This window comes from Chrysochloris asiatica, unplaced genomic scaffold (genome assembly GCF_000296735.1).
Source record: "Chrysochloris asiatica unplaced genomic scaffold, ChrAsi1.0 scaffold00317, whole genome shotgun sequence".
NCBI classification, from domain to species: Eukaryota; Metazoa; Chordata; class Mammalia; order Afrosoricida; family Chrysochloridae; genus Chrysochloris; species Chrysochloris asiatica.
In genome coordinates, this window is record NW_006408835.1 from 2,096,179 (window position 1) to 2,111,274 (window position 15,096).

At 40.4% G+C, this 15,096-nt stretch overlaps 1 protein-coding gene across 1 annotated transcript in view; it reads left to right on the plus strand.

Annotated features, from left to right (window-relative positions):
- Positions 1–2,342: 2,342 nt before the first annotated feature.
- IKZF1 (IKAROS family zinc finger 1 (Ikaros)) overlaps positions 2,343–15,096 on the plus strand; it is a 126,813-nt gene continuing 114,059 nt past the window's right edge. Inside the window, exons 1-2 of the mRNA XM_006875289.1 lie at positions 2,343–2,430; positions 14,616–14,669. Coding sequence (XP_006875351.1) covers positions 2,343–2,430; positions 14,616–14,669 — 142 coding nt within the window. The remainder of the gene's footprint in view (positions 2,431–14,615; positions 14,670–15,096) is intronic.

A 15,096-nucleotide genomic window follows, 5' to 3' on the forward strand; every position in this document is an offset into this window, starting at 1 on the left:
CCTTAGTGGTTACTCCAGAGAAGACCTGAAAGGAAAGGAACTGAGCTCTAATCTATAGCAAACGGCCACATGGTTTCAGTTGACTTTGTTTTTTCTGTCTCTTTTCCTGCTCTACTCTGATAAACAGTGGGCGCTTAAGGTGTCTTCAGGGAGCCCTGGTAGCAAAGTGAGTTACATGTCGGTTGGTCAGCTAGCCGCCGCAAGGTCACAAGTTTGAATCCACCAGCCGTGTCGCTGGAGAAAGAGGAGGCTTTCCCCTCCCTGAAAGATTTACAACCTCTGAAGAGTTGCTATGAGTCAGAACTTCACTTTGGAGAGCAGCCCGCAGCAGTAACAGCAAGGTGCCTTCAGTTGACCACCTGGTGATAAAGTTGTTAAAAATGGTAAAGACCCTAAATCACAGGTGTGGGGTGGGATGTCTTCCCATTGTTGTAGGTCTGGTCTTATTTCCTTTTCCCCTGGCCATTTCTGACTTTGGGGAACTCATGATTCCTGTTGACTAAAAGGGTGCACTCTCCTACCACAAGCCTGACAAATCAGACGTCCAAATAATTTCTGAACTCACTTTGGTTAGGGCAGGAAGCCCGGGCTCCTTTCCTGTCTGTGTTTCCCTGCAAGAAAACGTATCTTCCCTCCTTTTTTGCATATTTGGCAAGTGGTTTGCAGGAACCCAGCCTGAAGGCAGTAGTGGAACTACTAGTAGAGGAAGCAAGAGGCCTGCAACAGGGTTTCTTCCCAGATAGGCTGAGCTCCAGAGGGCTCCCAGGAGCGCAGGATCCAGAGGCCCCAGTCCTAAAAGTCTAGATTTGAGTGGGAAACACAGCTCTCCTTCACACTCTGGGACACACAAGGTCATTGGTAAGTGTCACAAAGTTCTTTGCCGAGCTTATATGAATCTTCATAACTAGCGCTTTCTTCTCCTCTTCTCTGGGGGACTTTTCAGGCAGCTTCCCAGGCCAAAGGCATGGAGCAGGCAGACTGTCTGGGAGTGATGGAGAACACCGCTAGGCTCCATTTTCACAGTCTGCTTTCTGGTTGTCCCCATACCCCAACCTCCTGAGAGCTGTGGCGTGCAGGGCCACAGCTTAATGAATTGCTGAAAATGGGCCTCAATTAATGACAAAGGTGCTTCTTCATATTTTCTCATTTCAGTGTGCAGTGATTCATTTTTCTTCAGCAATCAGTTCGCTGTTAAGGGAATCTGACTCTTTTCCCGCCACTACCCCTGTTCCCCCCAAAGTTAACTTTAATGGGTGTGCACTTGGAGCTGAGCTGCTAGGCGATCCATGGCAGTCAGAGCATGTGGAATGGGATGGAGGAACCGGACAGTTTTGGCTGTTTTGCTCACTATTTGCTCATTCAGTCTTTCTTTATCTCATCCTTTCTCTCATTTGGGGAGCTTTTCAGAGATTAATAAAACAATTCAAACCTAAAAATGCATAAATTATTGTAAGATGACACGAAGGTGCTTCAAAAGTTCATGAGAAAATGGAAATCTTCCATGAACTACTTGAAGCTCCCTTAATACATTGTTAAATTGGATTTTTGTGCTACATTTTTTACATCACAAAATAAAATTTATACTTCAAAATATTTTATGTTAGTTTAGAACTGTTTAAAAGTGAAGAGTAACGGTTTGAACTGGAGCCTTTCCTAAAGCTAGGAGTTCCACTATGAATATTGATTTATCAGTTTTTGTTCAATTCTATTTTCACTGACAAATTTGGACTACATACCACCTGACCATAATACATAGATACTGCTCTGTATACCTAATGGGAAAATGTTTAATTTAGAATCTTGAGTAATGAAAATGAGGAATTGATCTTTTTATAAGCTTACTTCTCAAGCACTCTAAAATTTCCTCCAGTGCATCTAATGGAAACTAGAGACTGTGACCTCATGGTGTGAGACCCACTTTTAGTGTGAAAAAGTGACCTTTTCTTCCTTTTTTTCTGCTGAGTTTAATGTAGTACAGAAATTTTGAAGTGATTCAAGGTATACATATATTGATAAAATTGTGTATCACACTTTATTATATCAAAATTACACAGTCATCTCAAGTTCTTAAAGATAAGACAATAAATGCCATTTAAAAACTAGTTTGGCATTCCATGTACTTTTCTGCATGTGTTTTCCTGATTTAGCATATTAACATGTTTATCTGAATTTAAACAAGAAGACTGAAAGACGATTTTATTTTTTTTTTAATGTAAGATTTCGAAAATAAACTATTTCAAATGATTGAAGGGCTGAAAAATATTCTGACTGTAGCTTTAAAAATTAATTCCCTTGTATTTTGCTTTAATAGGCATGAGCATTTTCCACCAGATAATAACGACATGCCAGATTTTGGTAGCCATATGAATGAGGAAGTGCTAAGCTTCTATGAGTTTCTGTGCAGTGAAACCTCCCAGCGCTTGGGTTTGCGTGAGGACCATGTAGGCTAAAGGTTAAAGGTTGGAGAATTGTTTCCCAACAATCCTGAGGGCTCTGGTTGAGTCTGATACCCCTATTTCACAAAGGCTTCGTTAGATGTTGCCTGGTGGTGGTTATGAAGTTCCAAAGGATGCATCCAGATTTGGTAAAAAGGCATCTGGTGCTGAGCTGTGCACGTAGTTGTTTGCACAAAGCAAAATAGAAATCTAGAACTTTTCTGGCTAATTGGTTCAACTAAAAAGCTCATTCAGAATATGAAGTGATAATCTCTTTAGTAATTATTTGGTTTATTGCCCCTAGTAATCATAGTTGCCAAATAATTGGCACAATTATTCTTCCCTTTATCCTTCTTAGACACTATTTAATTTGACTTCAGCTGAACCATTTGAAGTTGAGGTGAACAAGGTGAATTCCCAAAGTACACAAGATATTAAGAGGCAGAGCCACAATTTAAGGAATCTAATTTTTGAATCCACATTCTGTGTACTACAAACATAGTTTTAAGATGAGCATAGCTATATTAAATTTGTATCATGTTTATAAAACAATGATCTCATCTTAAATGATTATAGTTCATAATCATGTAGGTGGCAAAAAGAGAACTAAGATGGCAATCCATGTCCTTTATGGAGAAATTCTGATTAGCTTGGAAACCATACAGCCTTCCTAAACATGCACTCTTCAAGATGAGATAAAACTGAATGCTTCTTACATAAGATGGGAAGAAGCATCCTTCCATATTTTGAGGAAAAAGAGATAAATAGATACCTGTTTAGAAATGGGGGAGAAAGACATGGCGATCTGCTTCCATTACAGGATCATTTTTGTTAAGTGCCGTTGAGTCGGTTCTGACCCTGTATAGGGTTTCCTAGGAGCGACTGGTGAGCTTGAACTGCCGACGTTGCAGTTCAGACGGCTTTGCAGTCTGGCGCATTAACCCACTTGGAAACCCTATGGGGTAGTTCTGCTTTGTCCTATATGAGCCAGAATCGGCTCAGTGGCAGTGGGTTTGGTTTTTTTGGTTTTATGTAACTGCACCATATGACATGTTTTCTGCGTGTGTTTGGATTTGTAGAGTTTGTCTCATCACGAGTTACAAAGTAACAAATGTATCAACATAAAAGGAAAAAGTTTATAAAGTACCTGAAAACAGTGCCCTCATTGGGCAAGTCAACCGTAATTGCTGAGTGATTTTTAATAAGCAGACATGTATGGGTTTGCAAACAATTGAATGCTCATGTGAATATTTACATAATTATACTTCCTTGGATCTAGTCAACGAAATGTACACAAATCCTTCTTTTAACATAAATCCAATGCCATTGTCGAAACCTCGAGATTACTAGTGTATTTTTTTTTTAATGAGCTGTTGTTCTTAAGTGCTGGTGAGTCGGTTCCGACCCATAGCAACCCACGAGGAATTATCTACCATTACGGTTTCAATTTTGAACTTTAAATATCTACATGAAACTATATTTGTACATTTAAATATTTCACTGCTAAGAAGGCAAAATACTATATTGTATTATTTATGATAGCATATTGACTTGCTGAGTAAAAAATGTAGTATAGTGACTTTGTATTTATGTCATTTTTTAAAGCATGGGAAAGAAAATCTTTAAAAATAATAGGACCACGACAAATGTTCCTAAGTCTGTCATCTCTTAATTTTATAATGATAAATTATAGAATATTAATTAGCCCTTTTGGCAACATCTTTCATAAATCATTATTTTGGGGACAATTTCTATAGATATCTTTATAGATATAGGCTTCATTTTTTGTTATAGCTTCTAGCCATGTGTGAGAATCTTCTAAAATTAGTATAAGGGCAGAAAAAGTAATTCTAAACTTAGATTTTTTTTCACTCAAGTTATGAAATGTAAAAAAGTCATTTCTATTTGAGGAACTTAACTTAGGAAGTGGCTCGGTTTAATGGTCAGAATCAGGAAAAAGCTGTATACATGCATATGAAGTCCTATAAAAGCATGTATTAAAATCCTGAATATGAAATTCTTTCCCATGGTGGCTCAATAAATGAGGATTCCCCCTTACTGTTAATGGTGCGAGCTCTGAGGGTGTCCTAGTTTAGAGGATCTTAACTAGGAGCGCTTCCCTCTTAGTGACTGTCCTATGTGAACATGTCCACCTCATGGTTTACTTGTGATATCAAGACACTCACAAGCCACCTGAACCCCATCTCTGGATCCTTTACAACAGCAAATGTGTGAAGCTAGAGGACTGTCCACAACACATCTTCTATTTTTTTTTTTTTAAATCTCAATTGTCAGATTTAACACATTTTTCAGACCTCACTTTGAAACAGGTGACTACAGTATGACATTAAAAAAAACACCCTTGTGGGTCTTTTCCTCAGAAGGAAAACAATTAATTCTTTACTAAGAATGTTTTTAAACAACATGACTTTTAAAAAGGCTTCCTCAGTTCCCTTTGACCCTTCCTCTTTTGCATATCAGTTCCTGCCCATAGAAAAAGTCCTGCCAGCGAATGGCACAGTTGAGTTAGATTGCTCTCAGAAAGGTTCACAGCGGAACAAACCAGCACAGTTCTCTGTGGCTGTTAAATCTGAAGGAGGTGGGGGAGAAGACCGAATAGGATTCCTTGCTTTCCTGCTTAAATCTTGGTTTTCTTTGTTGTTTGCACCAGCAGTACTCTGTGGAATACACATGAAAATGTGTAGATTGGCAGCTAAGTTTTGAAAATGTGAAGAATCAGAAGTAAAATGATAGTACAGATACAGTTTTTATGTTCTCCCGACCTGTTTTGTCAAGTTGTTATGAAAACCTATAAAGGTCTTTAGCTGGATACAAAGACCTGGCATATTGCCTTCGCTTTCCTTTTGAACATTTCTTTCTTTCTTCTTTTTATTTTTTTTAGAGACAGTATAACTCACTGTGATAGGACAGCTTTGCAAAATAAACTACCAATTCAAGAATGAAAGGACTTGTGAGAAAAACGAATTGTATTAAAGAAGTGTGTGACTTATGACATCTTCAATAAGTTATAGCTGTTCCATGTCTCCCATCTCCTCCTACCCAAGTCTCCACTCCCTTCCAAATAAGTATCACTGGGTATAAAGGAAGTAGCCCCAAATGTAATTCCAGTTCAACTTAACCTGTCAGAGAGAAAACAACCAAACCGTTTTGTTGTTAAGTGCCGTTGAGTCAGTTCTGACTCATAACGACCCTGCGTAGGGTTTCCAAGGAGTACCCAGTGGTTTTGAACCACTAACCTTGTGATTAGCAGTCCAGTGCTGATCTTAACAGCGCTACCCCAGGACTCCAGCCCAAACCATAACCTGACTTAACTATATGGTATTATGATTACATTTGCCTTCATTGCATCATGTTGCAAAGAACGTGCTTATTTTCGGGGTGTTATTAGTTACCATTGAGTCAGTAAATGATACCCATTCGTTTGTCTGCCATATATTTGATCACTGCACTGGGTTATGAAGTTATTAAAAGGCAGGAGTGGTAAGTGAAAAAGACAATGAATGCCATTGGACAGTATGGGGTTCACATAATTCTGTGGTCTGCTAGGTGTAAGACGTTGAACATTACTGTTTTCTTAACCTCAGTTTTTTATCTCAAGAATAGAAATATCATGTGCATACTGTAGAGATCTTGTGAGAAAGACGTGCATTTAACAAGTAGCTCTCTAATGCCAGTTGTATATTGGACACTATGCTGGTGGTGGTGGTGGTTATGTGCTGTGGAGTCTGTTCCAACTCATAGTGCCCCTGCATAGGGTTTACGAGACTGTAAATCTTTACGGGAGCAGAAAGCTTCATCTCTCTCCTGCGGAACCGCTGGTAGTTTCGAACTGCTGACCTTGAGGTTTGCAGCCTGATTTGTAACCACTATGCTACCAGAGCTCCTTAGGACACTATGCTAGGGGCTCAAATAAAATGGTAAGCAAGACAGATGAGGTCCATGGTCTTGTGAAGTTTAACAGTTTGCTTGTAAAATACCAAATACATAGGAGGTGCTTTAATATATGGTAGTACTGTTGTTTTCCTTTCGTACCCTTTCTTGGCGTACTACATAAGGTACTCAAAAAATGTAACTGGACATAAAATAGAAACATCACTGAACAGAAAATTACCTTTTCAGTCTCAATAGAGGGGAAACCATTTGCTAGAGAAAAAACACACACACACACACACACAAAAAAAAAACCTAGACTAATAAAAGTGTTAAAAGTCCAGAAAATTAACATCTTTTAAGGCTTATAGAAGTCCTGCTTCCAGCTAATTTGGGGTGGCCTTATTAATGCATTACAGCAAGATGGATAATCCATATATTTAGAAGTTCTTAAATAGCCATTAATTTATATGGCTTGAAAAGTAATAAAGTTATGATTCTTACAAGCATGTGACTTTTCATTTTTACTTCATTAATCCAGACTTACATTTCCACAAAGAACTAATCAGAAATCTTGAACGGCCCCTGCTTTTTCACAATAAGTATTATCCAGAGAAGTGTTTACAATGAAAGAAAAGGAAGAGGAGAGTTGAAGAAGCTAATGGAGACTCTGAGAGCCTAATGGTGTGTGTGCAGGCAGGCAGGGTGTGACTGTTAAGGATCTGTTCTCTGAGCTGAGTGCAACTCACAGAGGAGGAACCAGGCTCCCCACTTGGAAGAACAACTGCCCAGGGCTGTTGTATGTTTCTCCCCAAAAGATAGTCAGCCTTCAATCCTATAAAAGTTTGGAAGGAGAAAAGAGAGGCAAGGTCATGGAAGATATTCCAAACAATTTGGACTATCCCCAAAGGGTCAGCATAAAAGGTGGGAGATGCCAAGTTTCCATGACATGTTCTTATGTTAGGTTCCATCCAGTTAGTTCTAACAGATCACGACCCTATTCACAACAGAACTAAATACTTCCTGGTCTTGCAACATCCTCACAATTGTTGTTACACTTAAGCCTGTTGTTGCAGCCACTGTGCCACTGCATCTCCTTGGGTATTTTCCTCTCTTTCACTGACTGTCCATTTTACCACAAGCATAATATCCTTCTTCAAGGACTGGTCCCTCTTGATACCATGTCCAAATTATGAGAGATGAAGTCTGGCCATCCTATCATGGTTTCTAAGAAGCAGTCTGGCTGTTCTTCTTTTATACAGATGTTCATTCTTCTGGCAGTCCATGGTACTTGTAATATTCTCCTCCAACACCATAACTCAAACGCTTCAATTCTTCTACGGTCTTCCTTATTCACTGTCCAACTTTCACATTCATATGAGGTTATTGAAAATACCATGGCTTGTGTCAGGCTCACATTGGACCTCAAACAGATATTTTTGCTCGTGAACACTTTACAGAGGACTTGAATAGCATATTTGCCTAATGCAACAAGTTGTTTTATTTCTTGACTGTTGCTTCCGTGACTGTTGATATTGGAGCCAAGCAAAATGAAGTCTTTGACAACTTCAGTCTTTCCTCCATTTGTCATTTATTTATTGGTCCAGTTGTGGGAATTTTTGTTTTCTTTTACATTGAGGTGCAAACCATACTGAAAGCTGTGATCTTTTATCTTCATCATCAGTGTTTTAGCCCTCTTCACTCTCATCGAGCAAGGTTGTATCATCTGCAAATTGCAAGTTGTTAATGGGTGGTCTTCCTCCAATCCTGATGGTACATTTGTCTTCATATAATCCAGCTTTTTGGATATTTGCTCAACATACAGATTAAATAATATGGTGAAACTATACAACCCTGGCACACACCTTTCCTGATTTTAAACGACTCAGTATCCCCTTGACTTGTTCAAAAGACTGTCTGTTGGTCTGAGCACAGGTTCCTCATGGGCACAATTAAGTGTTCTCTCAATACCCATTCTTTGCAGTGTTATTCATAGCTTGTCATGATCCACACAGTCAGAGGCCTTTGCATAGTCAATAAAGCACAGGTAAACCTCCTATTGGTATTCCCTGCTTCCAGTCAAGAGCCATCAGACATCAGCAGTGACATTCTTGTTCCACATCCTTGTCTGAATCAGACTTAAACCTCTGGCAGTTCCCTATCTATACACTATCAAAGCTGTTTTTGAATTATCTTGCATGTGGTATATTAAGGATACTGTCCAGTGATTTCCATGGACTGACCTCTCTTTGGAATGGGCACCAATCTGCATCTCTTTCAATAAGCTGGCCAGGTGGATGTCTTCCAGATTTCTTGACAGCTGAATGAATGCCTCCAGTGCCGCATCATTTGAAGGATTCCAGTTTGTATTCCACAATTCCCAGAGCTTGTTCTTTGCCAATGCCTTCAGAGAACCTTGGACTTCTTCTTTTAGTACCATTGGCTCTTTATAATGCTCTACTTCTCAAAATGGCCCAACACAGACCATTTCTTTTTGGTTCAGGCACTCTTTGTATTCCCTCCATCTTTTGATGCTTTCTGTATCACTCTGTATTTTGCACATGGAAGCCTTCAGTACTGCGAGTCGAGGCTTGAATGCTTGTTTCAATCTTTTAAGCTCAAGAAATGCTGAGTGAGCTCTTTCCTTTTGGCTTTCTGACTCCAGATCTTTGCATCTTTCATTGAAGCAGATGTGGTGTCTCTTTTGCTTTGCTGTCAATTGTTTTAGCTTGATTTCCAGCACTACCTATTCACTAAAGTTATTGATAAGCCAAGTTTATAGAAATTGTAACTAGGAAAAGCCTGGTTGACCCTGTCTGATTGGTGGGAAGAGAGGGAGAGAGAATTGATTGATTGATTGATTGATTGATTGGCGAGGCTAGAAGATAACACACAGATATTAGGCCTTTCAAGTCAGTGATCAATCCTGAGTCCAAGGATGGCGAAGGGTGGAGAGGGACAGCAGGCTAGGCTCCTCTGCTCTCTTCAAGTGACAATCACTGACAGTCTCTGTCACCTTGTTCTTCACTGGTCTCTGTATCTATCTCCACTTGTGCAAGATTCAGAACTGCTTGCTCCAAAGAAATAATAAAAGCATTCATGTTTGTAAGAATCACACAGATGAAAATGTGTTTACCAGTACTGTATTCCTACTATTGATATGTTTACCTCTTGCTTAAAATTGTTTGAGTTTCCAATGTAATGCAGAAAATAGCTGTCTCCTTTGGTTGGTTGGTTATGTGCTGAAGAGTCGGTTCTGTCTATAGTGACCCTGTACAGGGTTTCCGAGGCTGTAAATCTTTACAGGAGCAGAAAGCCTCATCTTTCTCCCACAGAATGGCTGGTAGTTTCGAACTGCTGACCTTGAGGTTCACAGCCCGATTTGTAATCACTACGCTACCAGAGCTCCTTAGTCTCCTTTGGTGGTATCATTCTTTCTTACGGAATGCCCCTTTAGAGACCTGCTGATCTTGGTTTTTCATTCATGTAAGGAACTATGGGAGCACAACAGTTAAGTGTTAGGCTGCTAACTGATAAGTTGGTGATTCGAACCCACCAGTGGCTCCATGGGAGGAAAGACATGTCAATCTACTGCCATAAAGATTGCAGCCTAGGAACCCCTGTGGGCAGTTCTACTGTGTCCTTTAGGGTCATTGAGAGGTAGCATCAGCTGAATGGCATACAACAACAAAGGTTTGCAAAAATATCTCAATAATTAGCTGTTGTGACTAATTTTTCTCACTGATAAGTAAATTCCTTTCTTCTTGTTGGTTCCAATGCATACCAACCCTGTAAGGGGTTTTCAAGGAGCGACTGATAGGTTTGAACCATGGGCCTTGCAGTTAGCAGTCAAGTGCTTATCCTACCTAGAGCACCACACCAGGACTCCGAACTCCTTTATAGCTGAGACTATATCAATCATAAATCCCATTTTTTCCTGGCCATTTGCGTTGATTCCATGTAAGACAAGGGGACCCAGCAAGTGCTTCACACAAGTAAATCAAGAGCCAGTCCTTACTGTATTAACTGGGGTAGGGGAGGTGGGGAGTGGGCGATGGGAGAGTATTTCATTGCCCTTCAAGACACTGCAAGGAGCCCTGGTGGCACTATGGGTTAGGCATCGGCATCAGTAACCTATCATTGAGAAATGTGTATGAAAATGGGAATGAGTCAACTACATAACAAAGGACCTTGTAGGGGAGGGGAGAAGTCATTATAATGTCTAGTGCAAACCCAAACAGACCTTCCTTTACACAAATCTGGCGTGTCTCTAGCCCAGTGTGTTCAGCTCTGTAACACACTGCTGTTCTGAGTGGGCAGACTTCTGCTGAGAAACGACCTCTCCCAGGGAGAGGGACCTCCGTGTACTTTATCAGCCCTTTCCAGCCCGTGCTCCACTAGACAGACCTGTACATTAACATTGCAAGGTGACTGCCCAGTGTAAGAGGCTTCTCATAGAGCCGGCCTAATCTGAGACCTGCTTGGGTAGGGACCTCACTAGAGCTGCTGTTTGTGATGTTTGTATTCATTCTCTCATCTCTTTGCCTGAACCACCTAGTGTGTTAAACAGAACTTGAGTGTTTATTGGTTCAGCTTCCTTACAGCAAACCTAAGGGTCACCCAGTGCCACCCTGGGAAGGGGTTTTCTCCACCGATGTGTTACGTAGTAGAGACATCACTAAATGACAAGCTGGGCCTTAGGAAACGTTTTATTTTTCCTTTAAATTGAGTATTTAGCAGTAGGGGGTGGGCTAATATTATAACTGAGTAGTACATAACCATGAAAATGGTGATATAGATATATATATACTCAATAAAAATACTTTTATATGAAATTTAAATACTTTAAAACAGTATATTTGAAATGTATTTGCTATCCTATTTTTGTTAATAGGTACGTGTATTTATATAGTATATATATGTATGTTGTTGTTGTTAAGTACCATCGAGTCGGTTCCGACCCATAGGGCCCCTATACAGGGTGTCCGAATCTGTAAATCTTTACAGGAGCAGAAAGCCTCATCTTTCTCCCATGAAATTGATGGTAGTTTTGAACTGCTGACCATGAGGTTAGGAGCCCAACTCATAACCATTATGTTACCAGAGCACCTTATATATATACATATTGTTGTTGTTGTTAAGTGCCTTCGAGTCGGTTCCGACCCATAGCGACCCTGTACATGTATACATATTTATGTATACATAGACTATATAGTCTGAATATATCTTTACATAAATATATCAATATATACATATGTATGTATTCTGTAGATATATACAAAAATACTTTGTCCTAAATGATAGAAATCAGAGTCCCTGTATGGATCTGTAGGATAAACTGGACTGCTAACCACAAGGTTGGTGGTTCAAACCTACCAGCCGCTCCTTGGAAACACTATACAGGGTTGCTGTGAGTCAGAACTGACTGGATAGCACTTATCAACAACAAAGAAGTAATAGAAATTATGGACTTACTTTTTTTATTAAAAAAAAGAGTTTAAAAAATTTGTACTTTTATAATGAAAACATTTACATTATAAAAACTTTGTGTCAGAGTTGTAACAAGATTCACTATACAGTATTGTCTTCCAAAGCTAAACAACTACATTCTTAATTCTCATATTAATACTGCACAATAACTGTTGTTGTTGTTAAGTGCTGTTGAGTCGATTCCGACCCATAGCGATCCTGTATAGGGTTTCCAAGGAGCAGCTGGTGAGCTTGAACCCCTGACCTTGCAGTTACTTTTCTCATTAGTTTCTCTATGCAGTCCTGGTGTGGCGCTGCAGGATAATGCACTGGACTAGAAGGTCGGTTTGAACCAAAAGGTGGGTGGTTTAAACCCACCAGCCTCTCCTCAAAAGCCCTGTACAGGGTCACTATGTGTCAGAACAGACTCGACGGCACTTAAAAACAACAGGAAGTTGGTGGGGCGCTGTAGGATAAGCACTGGACTGCAAGGTTGGTTTGAGCAGCAAGGTCGTTGGTTTACACTCATCAACTGCTCCTCAGAAATCCTACAGAGACCCTGTATAGGGTTCCAAAGGAGTGGCTGGTGGGTTTGAACTGCCAACTTGGAGTTAGCAGTCCAATTCTTATCCTACAGCACTACACCCAACCACCCACCAACCTTGAAAATTCATGTTGATATTCATTCTTTATCCAGTTTAAGATAACTGAAATTTAAAATAAATATTTCACATGCATTATAAAAAGTACTGAAAAACAAAACAAAAAAATCCCATACAGCCCATCCCAGCTCCCCGCCCACCTGAGGAGCACTGTTTCTGCCGGGTTGGAGACTTAGCTCACCTGAAATCTCCATCGCCCTCTACTGAAAAAGGCTTCATAGGCCAGGCCCATGCACCTGAACCAAAGAGAGGCGGCAGGTTAGAAGTGTAATGCATAACCCACCACACCATCAGGGCTCCTGGTTTAGATCCAGAAAATAAACTCAGTAGTTTGCTGGTGAGTGAAGTAGCTCTTAAATTTATCTAAGTTGTTTGCTGTTGTAAAGTACCATCGAGTCAGTACTGACTCATAGCGACCCTGCATAGGGTTTCCCAGGCTGTGAATCTTTGTGGGAGCAGAAAGCTTCATCTTTCTCATGCAGAGCGGCTGGTGAGTTCATACAGCAAACCTGTGCGTCACAGTCCAGTGCTTAGCCTACAAAATTGCCATGCTCCATCTCAGTGCTGCTGTTGTTAAATGCCATTGCATCAGTTCCGACTCAGAGCAACCCTATAGAGGGCTTCTGAGGAGGGGCTGGTCTATGACCCTTAACAGTTCGGTGCTGATCCTGTAGTGCCACACTAGGACTCCATCTAGGTTACTAAGCAGAGCATAAATAAGCAGATTTTACAGAAGTTACTATCTGCTAGCCACAAACTTATCCATAGAGCTACAAATGTCATTGACAATGGGCAGGTGAGACTCCTGAGTCGCAGGCCAGTACCTCAAGTGCAAACCACAACACAAACTTTTATTTCTAATGTGACTCCTCGTGTGGTGCTGTAAGATCGTCACTGGACTTCAAACCGAAGTGTTGGCATTTCAAACCCACAAGCTGCACCTTGGAAACCGTAAACAGGATCGCCATGAATTGGAACCGAATCTACAGTCCTTAAAAACAAAATAACAACAATGTGGATTCCTGGACTGCTAGCCCCAAGGTCAGCAGTTCAAATCCACCCTTTCCAGGTTCGCTGTGAATTGGAACCAACTTGATGGCACTTAACAACAGCAACAATGTGGAATTGCGGTCCTGGTGTGGCCCTCTAGGATAAGCACTGCAATGCTAACCACAAGTTTGGCAGTTCAAACCCACCAGCTACTCCTCAGAAACCCTATACAGGATCACTGTGAGTTGGAACCAACTCAATGGCACTTAACACCCACACAACATGGAATTGACTCAGTAGAAGTAGGAATGCCTGGGTTTTTCCCTGGTGTTTGTGAGAGCTTACAGTGCAGTCTTTGGAGCATTCACTTTTAACAGAAGAGCCACATCTTCCAGGTGTGTGTGTGTGTGTGTGTGTGTGTGTGTGTGTGTGTGTGTTAAAACTAGCTGAGAAGCCAGCCATTCTGTCAGCAGAACAGGAAGGCTTGGGTCCCTCACTCCTGGACTTGTTTTGCTGTTGTAGTGAGCTTCACTTCTCCCTGTACAAAGAGGGCTGCTGAAGTCTGAGTCAAAGGCCTTGAAAGAGTGGGGGACAAAGGCAGAAGCACCAGCCTGGCCCATCTGCCAGACTGGAGGTGTATTCATTATTGATGGAAGTAAAGCAGTTGCTGCTCAGATATGCAGCCCTGCCTGGGTAAATGAGACATTCTTCAGCAAATTGCTTCGTTTTTTGATTGCTGATTGTACGCGTGTCACCAAGCTGACTCAAGGTTCATCGATGCATGCTCAGTAAATTAGAAAGAACATAACTATGGATCAGCCAAGAGAATGAATTCTGTGCCTACAATGACCCAGGGCCATTTAATTTTCTGCTTAATTTTGTTGCAGTCAGTTTGCATTTTGGGTTATTATGCAGTAGGAAATTAACAATAAATAACAAATTTGGTCCTCCTGTGCCTGTAATGATATTTTTATAAATCTTTGTAATGCTGTTTTTAAAAGGATCAAGGTCTGTGCCAGTCTGATACTCCAGCAAGTATGTGTGGAGGAAAAGGCATTATTCTTGCTAGATAACCTTGTTAAATAGCATATGGTTTCTTTATCTTCTCTCTCTTTCATATCTTCTTAGTGTTTTGCTTTCATCTAAAACCCCTTCTTTTCTTTCTCAGGTAACCTAAGGACAATGGAAGCTGATGATGGTCAAGATATGTCCCAAATTTCAGGTGAGACCCTTAGGAGATACCTGTGTGCGGAGACCCTGAGGAGTGCTCCATGGGTGCAAGAGCTCAAGGTGCTTTTTATAATCATGAAAGAGAAAGAGGGACTCTTCTGGCTAAGAAAAGACCATATTTATATTTGTATATTATATTTCATATTTAACTTCAACTCTAAGAAATAATCCCAATTTGAAGACCTTACCAGAAAAATCCCCAAGCTAAAACTACTAGTTCAAGTGTTAAATTTGGTAGTATCTTGCGAAGGATTAAAAATATGCTTGTACTTTTGAGAAAAAAATGGTTGACGAATGTGCCCTAAATCTCAAACTTGCATCATGGCAGTACTTAAAGAGAGATGGGGGGAAGTACCTTGAAAAATTTAGGTTTGGTATATAATTTATAACATTTGTTAAACATAGAAACACCATTTCTT